Source organism: Electrophorus electricus, chromosome 17, assembly GCF_041902795.1.
Source record: "Electrophorus electricus isolate QZ-2024a chromosome 17, ASM4190279v1, whole genome shotgun sequence".
NCBI lineage: Eukaryota > Metazoa > Chordata > Actinopteri > Gymnotiformes > Gymnotidae > Electrophorus > Electrophorus electricus.
In genome coordinates, this window is record NC_137513.1 from 20,902,304 (window position 1) to 20,911,652 (window position 9,349).

Consider the following 9,349-nt stretch of genomic DNA (forward strand, 5'->3'; position numbering starts at 1 on the left):
GAAACAGAGAGACATTGCTGTGACTGTATAAACAAATCTTCAAAAGGAAAGAACTAGAGACCACGCCTTCGCAATTTTTCTAGGGGTTGGCGCATAACCCGTTAAACAGCCAGCATTCCTGTAAGATGTTGTCTATTCAGCCCTTCCACAGTCAAAACAAAGCCCATAATGTCATCTATGTTCCTTATCTGTAGGATGAAGATGAAAGTACTCACATTGCATGAGCTCAGAATTACAAGTAGTTCCTAAAGGACTTGTTGGGCATTTGCTACCTGCTGCAATGGGTTGAAACTCTCTAGCATATTCTGAAAAAGAGCAATTACCCTGACAGAAGTTGGGTAATAGCTCCCTGTAGGCTCTGCCCTCATGAGCATGGTCAAAGACTGTACCACGTTCTGCAGTGAACTAATCATAACTGAATGTCTGAATATGTGACCACACTGCTGTCGCCCATTCCAATGCTTTGTCAGTGAGGTGAGATACCATAAAGGCTATTTTGGCTTGATCATCACTGCCTGTTCAGTTCCTGAAATAAAGGGAACACTGGTGCAAAAAACCTCTGCACCTCTCAGGGTCACCGTCGGTCTTGGCTTGTTTACTGACTGGCCAACTTGGTTCCTGGAAGCAGAGGTAAGGGAATGGGTAAAACCCTCCAGTAGCAGTTGGTGTAGTACCAACAACTGACCTTGTGAAGCCTCTTGTAAATTGTCTGAATCTGCCTTCTGCATTTTAGGCGAAGTATTCAGTAACGGGTGAAGATAATAAGGACACTCGCAGATTAGGATATTGAATAGCAATTTACTTAGGAAAAGAGGCAAGATGTGATCCAAAAACAGGCAGTAGTCAGAGGTGATGCAGAGGCTGCACAAACAGGTAAGGTTTTCCAAGTTGAAGTCAGGTACAGGCATGAGTCAAAACCAGAGTAACACTAAACATGCGACCTGTAGACAGGGCAAAACCAAAGAATCTTAATCCAAAAACAGTCCAGGTAGACAACACTAAAAAGGCAATCCAAAGATAATGCTAAGTATGCATAATGAAATAGCACTACTTCAGACTGAGGAATGGTTACAGCTTTACTTAAAAATGAAGAGGATAATTAGAGTCAGGTGTAAGCAATATTCCAAAGAGGCCGATCTCCAGTGTTCTCCTGAGGCATGCTAAGATTTGGTATTTGGTTTGGTGTAGTAGGGCAATGTGACTCTAGAGCATATATTATTACCTCAAGCAGAAAAAGGCCTCGAGTGTTTTGGAAAAATGTTTATAAAGTAATGCAGCGATGACCTCTTTTCAGTTGGGTTCTGTCAATGTAGACTTAAGAATTTTCTTCAGAATACATTTCTGCAACTACTATTAAACATACATGGAGGCAAGAAACCATAATTATACACTGATTCATTTTAGCACTAAATACATAGTTATTGCAATGGTATTTACAAAATGTTTTGGAAAATATAACTTATTGTATCCTTACAACTGTATTATTATTCTTAAATCATGTTACAGCTCATTTTTAAATTCAGCTTTTTTAGCAGTATGTTTATTATATCAAAATACACAACCTAGACCTAACTGTTTCCTTTTTAAACTTGCAGTGAGTTGGTGAATGTTTTATTAAGTGGTTTTGGAACACTGTCAAAGTCATGGACCGACATGCCAATTCCACAACAATTACAGAATTCTTCCTCCTTGGATTTCCAGGAGTTCTTCCAGAATATTACGCAGCAGTTGGAACCCTTCTTCTCTTCATTTATCTCACACTTTCAGGGGGGAACATTTTCATTATTGCATTTGTGTCTTATGAAAAGAGCCTTCAGAAACCATGCTACCTGATCTTTTGTAATCTCGCTGCAGTAGACTTTATTTTTGGAACAGTCACAATGCCTAAAATAATTGCAAAGTACCTGTTAAAAGATGAAACTCTGTCATTCCATGCTTGCTTTGTTTTTTATTCATTATCTTGGGACTGTGACATCTCTCACTTTGCTATTAATGGCTGCTGATCGATTTATTAGTATATGTAACCCCCTCAGATACCCTGCGATTATTACAAATCAGTCCAGTGCAATTGCATGTGCAGTGTTCTGGGTAATTCCAGTGGTGTGGTTGCCTGTGGTAGTTCATCAGACCATAGCTGTGCCCTATTGTGACTCCAATATAATAACACAATGCTTTTGTGACCTAGCTTCAATAACTAGACTGGCCTGTGGTGATTTAAAGAGTATTACATTTTTTTCTTTTAGTATAGCTATGATTGTGCTTTTGGGACCCCTTGCTTTCATTATATTCTCCTACATAGCAATCATCTTAACTGTCTTAAAAATATCCAATGTTCAAGCAAAGTACAAAACATTCTCCACGTGTAGTCCTCAGCTTCTTATCATATGCCTTTACTATCTGCCACGATGTGCTGTCTATATTACTGATGTAAAGGTTCAAATGAACTTTGCTAATCGCATTATGGTGATTATGTGGTATAGTCTGTTTCCCCCTCTTGTTAATCCAATGATATTCTGCTTTCGAACTAAGGAAATTCGAGAATCTGTCATGATGAAGCTGAGAAAAATTCACAATGATCAACTGAAAGCTCCCTGAAGCTCAGCGCACTGCTCAGTTGATACAGTATGTACATGTTCTTTCCCCCTGACTTTATTTTATGTAAACAGACTAATATTGTCAATTTACCAATATTTATTCCATAAGCAATGTTTTACAAGTTGTGCTTTAATATTTCAAGAGTATGGATTATTTACTGAACTGTGAAACAAATACGTTTTGATTTACTATGCTGTAGCTCTTTAATTTCTATATGTTTATATTTTTCTTTTTTAACATTCTTCAAACAACATAATTCTCCTCAATTAAAATATTTCAGATTGTAGTTGTAGAACCACCAAATGACATTCTCTTCTGAATAGTTTCTCACTGGAGCCAAAAGTTCACAGTTGCCTTGGTTTACTTTTATGCTGTGTGTTGACAGCATTTATCTTCACTGCTTGCATATATACAGTACACAATATTCAAGTGTCTCTATCTATCTATCTATCTATCTATCTATCTATCTATCTATCTATCTATCTATCTATCTATCTATCTATCTATCTATCTATCTATCTATCTATCTATCTATCTACCTACCTACCGACCTACCTACCTACCCACCTATCTACATTGTGTAACCATAGTGTGGTGCTGATGGAAGTTACATCAACCAAGATGACTAAATCTCACTGGGCCTTTCCTAGGTTCAGTTGAGTGTTTAAACAATGAAGGCGTAATTCTGCATTTAATAAATGCATTGCGACAACAACAGTAACTGTACAAATACAATTCAGTCCAAAAAAGGGAATAAAAGTTGCTACCCGGGTAGTCGTATTCTTTCTTCCGTGCACGTTTTAAATTCAGTCCCTTTTAACTACAGTCTCCCTTGCATATGTGTGTGTGTGCGTGTGTGTGAGGAAAAAAAAGACTACATGGTGAGCAAAACCTTTGCTCACTGAACAGTGGGGACACGATCACTGAATGTAACTCTTCCCTAGCATGAGAAACTTAGGTGGGTTACAATTGCATATTACATATTATTCATTTTGTTATAGAAAACAATTACAACAATGTAATTACAACAGAGTTGTACAGCCATTAATGTTATCAATGACAGTAGCAAATTAGCCACATATAACCAACTTCATCATAAATTTTTAACTGACCTTCATTATATTGGTGCCACTCTTACAAATGAGGCAGGACACGGGCAAAATAAAATTTTATTTATTTAGCATGTTATTGATAAAGCAGGTTAACTACAAAATAGTGAGCAAAATCATAAAACAGGAAGATTATCAATGAGACAAGCAGGCTACTACAGGGCATCCAGATACATCAGGAAAAATGTATCCAAATTGACCACATCATCCTCCTGAAACCATGGAGGGAGATGATCCTTGTTGCTCTGGCAATGGTGGTTCCTGGGAGAGATAAATTGGATCAGAGATTCCTAAAAGAAAACTTTAATCCTACTCTGGTTCCTTAATCCTAATCTCTGTCCCAGAAAGCACAGATTGCCAACTTGCAATATGAATTTGTGGATGTGATTTTGCCTCCGCCTGGTCGCACAAACCTCAAGGCCACACATTGTAGGGTCCAATTGAGGTGTTAGTGGACCCTCTCTGTCTAGTCATTTCACTGATTTGATGCCTCCAGCAGCCAGTAAAAGGCCACACAAAACTGGTTGACAAACCTCAGACTGACACCTTGTCTATGGGTAGCCCATGCACACAAACTACATGCCTGGTGTGCATTCCAGATGGCAGTTTCAATCTCCACTGAAATGGAAAAGTGGATTTGGTGTTTGACTCCTTGCAGACATTGTCTCCATTCCTCCATGGCCATCTTGAATACCAAAAGTTCCCAATCCCCATTATTGTAATTACATTACATGCTGGTGAGGAAATGCAAAAAAGAAGGCACACGGGAGCAGCCTACAACTGGGGCCTATGAGAAAGTATTGTGCCTATGATAACATTGCAGGCATTAACCTCTCAATTTATCTTTCTGAATAAGGAATCATCCAATCTTACTAAGGTTAAATATGGTGTCCCACAAAGGTTAGTGCGTGGCCTTCCATTGTCTTCCTCTACATGCTATCGCTCGGTGCCATAATCTGCAAGTATGGCATCAGCTTTCATTTCTATGTTGATGATATCCAGCTTTATTATCAGATAAACCAAATGACCCTTCCAATCTTAACAAAATAGAAGAATGTGTAAAGGGAGTTAAATGTTGGATGGCAAGAAATGGCAAGTAAAAATCTTTGATTCCAATATCTCATTTGATGCACACATATGTAATGTCATCAGAAGTTTTTTCCACCTACGCGATATTGCCAGACGATGAATGATATTATCCCTTAAAGATACTCATCCATGCTTTCATAACCTCTCGGATGGACTACCGCAGTGCTCTTCTAGATGACTGTTCCAGTAAATCACTAAATAAGCTCCGGTTGGTCCAGAATGCAGCATCCAGAGTTCTCGATCAAACCAAAACATTTGAGCACTTTGCTCCCATTCTCTCTGCTCTGCAATGGCTACCAGTTAAATTCCGTATTGATTTCATATCGTGTGTTATTATTATTATTATTATTATAAAGTTTACTGTTATTAATATTATTTAATATTGTCATTGTCATTGAAGAGGGTACGTTTAAAACATCTCTGTACTTTATGTATATATAAAGGCAGAAATTATATTTAGATTTTTACTCTGGCAGGGGCCTGAGAAATTATGCCTACACGCATCCAGCATAATAAAGTCTAGCTCAGCTCCCACTTGTGTTGATTTAGCATCCCATCTGGAAGTTAAACAGTTTAGTTGCACTAAGTATTAAATGCTGCTAAACCACAGCCAAGCTATTGAAAGAGCGGTAGCACCCAAATGTTTACAAAAACAATATCTATGAAAAGAAAAACCACTGTGGTATCCATAAACAAAGCAAGAGTGTTTACTTTGTGTCATCTGAACTCTCTAAAGAATTGCTTGGATGACAGAGTTATTTGCAAGCCTACGTCAAAGAATGTTTTAATGTTCCTCCCAAAAACATGTTTTAAAGCTGCAGCCTGGCTTACCCCCTACCATGTAGGTGCAGGGCTAACACTACCAGAGCACAGAGCATAATTTAACCAAGGTATGTTTCAATATCTCACAAATCGTGGTTATATTGTACTGTAAATGAGGACAGTATTTCATTTAATTCACTATTTATCGAAAATAAGATATCCTGTGTAGAATATATGTAGAAGTGTAAAATTCATGTTGCTCCTTTTTTTGTGAGATGAACAGCACAATCAACATCCATGAGTTTGTCCTCCAAGGCTTTCCGGGACTCTCTGCTCAGTATTATTCACTGGTAGCAGTTTGTTTTTTCATTACATATCTGATACTGGCAGCTGGGAATGTTTTCATTATTGTATTTGTAGCATGTGAAAGAAGTCTTCAAAAGGCAACGTACATTATCTTCTGTAATCTTGCAGCAGTAGACTTAGGATTTGGGACTGCAATTCTTCCAAGAATTATTTCTAAGTACTGGTTGTCAAATAATATCATGCCATTTAAAGTTTGTTTTACACAAATGTATTTTGTCCATTATCTAGGAGCTTGCAGTTCATTTTTTATGGCATTAATGGCCCTTGACAGATTGATTGCTATATGCAAACCACTCAGATACACAGCACTAATTAATAACTCCACTATTGCCATACTTTGCTTACTGGTTTGGATAGCTAACCTCATACAGCTAAGTGTAATTGTTGGCCAGGCCCTTAGTGTGATTTATTGTGGACCAAACATCATAGCTCAGTGCTACTGTGATCATTTCTCAATAATCAGACTGGCTTGTGCAGACACAACAACCATAAAAACCATTTCTACTTCAATTGCTATGACAGTACTATGGGGTCCCTTATTTTTTATTATGTATTCATATGTGGCAATTATTATTTCAGTGATGAAAATCCCAAGTAAAGAGGGAAGACACAAAGTCTTTCTAACATGTACTCCTCAGTTGTTCATAATTTGCCTGTACTATCTACCTAGAAGCTTTACATATTTGGCATATATTATCGGCTTTGATTTTGGAACAGACATCCGCATTATGATGACAATGATATACAGTCTGTTCCCTGCTCTTATCAATCCATTCATATACTGCTTTAAGACAAAAGATATTAAAGACACACTAATAAAAAAATTAAGAAAAGACAGCTGTGAGTAGATGGGCCTGTTACATAAACACAGGGAATATTGTTTTAAAGTAGCATGTTTTTCTGGTTGCTTGTTTAATAGTTTGAGGGCACATAATCACTGATCAGTAACATGTGAATAGTAAATCTGTAAATTTGTACATGCTATTTTATATTGTGTGAGAGATATATTCATTTAATAAACAGTATTTAAGTGATATAAATTAATGATCAATCATTTTTAATATTAAGGACTGAAGCCATGTTGAACCCTACAGTAACATAAAAATGATATGTACTTTCTACAGGAACAAATAGAAAGTATATGTTTAGTAGGGCTATACCAGTGTCCCAGTGCTTGTTTTCAACACATTTGTACATTTTGGCCTAACTATTATTGAAGCCATACGTGTTGTAAAAAATCATGACCTGCAGACAATACTGCAAATCTGTTAACTGTTCATCTGTTCCTGTGCTCACTCTCTCTCTCTTTATCCCTCTCTCTGTCTGTCTCTCTCATGTGTTTTTTTGTTTGTTTCTTTGTTTGATTGATTGATGGAGCAGGATAATTTGTAGTAAATGATCAGTTATATCTTACATCTTTAAATTTGCTATTTCAAACTATATATGTGAGTGCTATATTAATTTCTTTTTTTTCATGTTAAAATCTTATTGTTTAATACCATTGATGTTATATTGTAAAGAGGCATAAAAGTGTAAAAGTAAGTAAATTGGTATTCTAAGTTTGGAAATGGGTACAAGTTCCTTTTAAATTAGTAACTAACTATAAAGAAAGTTATTTTTAAATTAGTAGCTAACTATAAAGAAAGCTACTTTTGTTGCTAATTCATACTTCGTGTTTTAAGTGTTTTTCTATTGGATATTTGCAGAAAATATTTTATTAATCTAGACAAACGTTTTGGCTCTGAAGTTATTAAAACTTATATCAAATGTGTCCTGAACAAATCATTTTTTAGACAACACATTTTTAAACACTATCAATTAACTATATTTATAATTATTACATTCAAATAACATTAGAATTAACTTGGGCCATTGGCCAGTGGGTCATGATCTGAAAATGTCACATCTTTCTGGCAAGCAAAACAAACCTTTCACCATATATATACATTTACATTTTTGTAATGTTTACAACTTTTAGATTCATCTTTTGAAGATAATTGATACGCGTACAGCAGTCAGTCGATGCCCTTGTCCAGATCAACTTACAGAAGTGCTTTGTAGTTGCTGTTAAATATATTTCCTCCTTTGAGAATAGATAGGTCAATGTTAAGAATACTAACAGATTAACGCCCTGGCTAAAGTGGAAGACAGTAAAGGGGTGTTTGTAAAAGCTTAGTGACTCAGTGAACAGATACATCTTCAGCCTTCATTTAAACACAGCCTGTAACTCAGCTGTATGGAAAGCCAGTAAAAGTTAATTCCACCACCTGGTGGCCAAGATAGAGAAGACTCATGATGTACATCTTCTTTGAGTTTTGAGGGATGATGGCTGCACTACTAGAGACTCAAAGGCAGAGTGGAGCAGAACTATTCATTAGTACTTTTAGGTATGTGGCAGCTGGTCCAGTTATGGCTTTATAAGTGAGCAGTGTTTTAAATCTGAACCATTACAGGGAAGCAGTAGAGGGAATGAAGCATTTAACATTGTTAGATTTTTTTTTTCTCTGCATGTTTTTTTGTTGTTGTTTTTTTTTGTACATTGTAAGGGTCATTTTACATAATTACACCATATAAAAATTAAGGCTGAGTATCAAGCAGCTACTTCCTGTACAATATTACCTTGACAGTTCAAACTATTTTTAAAAAATAGTACAATTTGTAAAAGATTAAAAATAAAAATAAAACAACAGCATTTCAACATCCTCCAAAGGCACATATATTTTTAGAGCACTGCCAGCAGATGGCACTACACCACCAGCAATGAGCATCAAAATATCTTTGACCTGCTCAGACTTCTCCAAATGACAAAAACTTGCATAATGAGAATCCTGAGGAAAATTTTCACACAATCTGACCAATACTATTCACCTTTTAAGTCTCTCATAATTTTAACTCCAAAATAGGTCATATAGAGATTTTATTTACAGGAAATTCTTAACGATTTATTTTCTAAAAACTCTATGCCTATATAGCACCTAGGCATATTTTTGGTTCTAAAGTTATTAAAATGTAAAGGAAATAAGTCATGAACAGGAGATTCTCTTCTAGACACTGAAAACATATTTTAAAGATTATAGATTAAAATTAACTTGTACTATAATGACTTTATAAAAATGGGTCATTATCTGAAAAGCTCACATGCTTATGGCAAATAAGTCAAATCATTCAGCATATATACAACTATAGTTTTGCAGAATGCATAACTTTTGATGAATCCTGTGACAATTCTTTCGACGCCAAATGTACTTTCAGAGCACTGCCAGCAGATAGCACTAGACCACCAGCAATGAACATCAAAATATCTGATCTGCTCAGATTTCTCCAACGGACCAAAACTGCCATGATGAGAATTTAGTGGAAAATGTTGACACAACCTTGACAAACACAATTAACCTTTTAAAGTCTCTCATGTAATCTTCCTTTAACTC

The 9,349-nt window shown here is 36.1% G+C and overlaps 1 protein-coding gene and 1 pseudogene across 1 annotated transcript; both read left to right on the forward strand.

Annotated features, from left to right (window-relative positions):
- Positions 1–1,643: 1,643 nt before the first annotated feature.
- Positions 1,644–2,595, forward strand: LOC145651855 (olfactory receptor 52K1-like; annotated as a pseudogene).
- A 3,058-nt stretch (positions 2,596–5,653) lies between these two features.
- LOC145651816 (olfactory receptor 2AT4-like) lies at positions 5,654–9,215 on the forward strand. Its single transcript, XM_081700013.1, has 2 exons — positions 5,654–5,683; positions 5,831–9,215. Exon 2 carries the CDS (start codon positions 5,831–5,833, stop codon positions 6,767–6,769), a length of 939 nt encoding a protein of 312 aa, XP_081556139.1. The 5' UTR covers positions 5,654–5,683; the 3' UTR covers positions 6,770–9,215.
- Positions 9,216–9,349: the final 134 nt, after the last annotated feature.

Bases quoted from the DNA above. Each gene is read 5' to 3' on its own strand.
- LOC145651816 (XM_081700013.1), top strand. From the start codon at position 5,831: ATGAACAGCACAATCAACATCCATGAGTTTGTCCTCCAAGGCTTTCCG.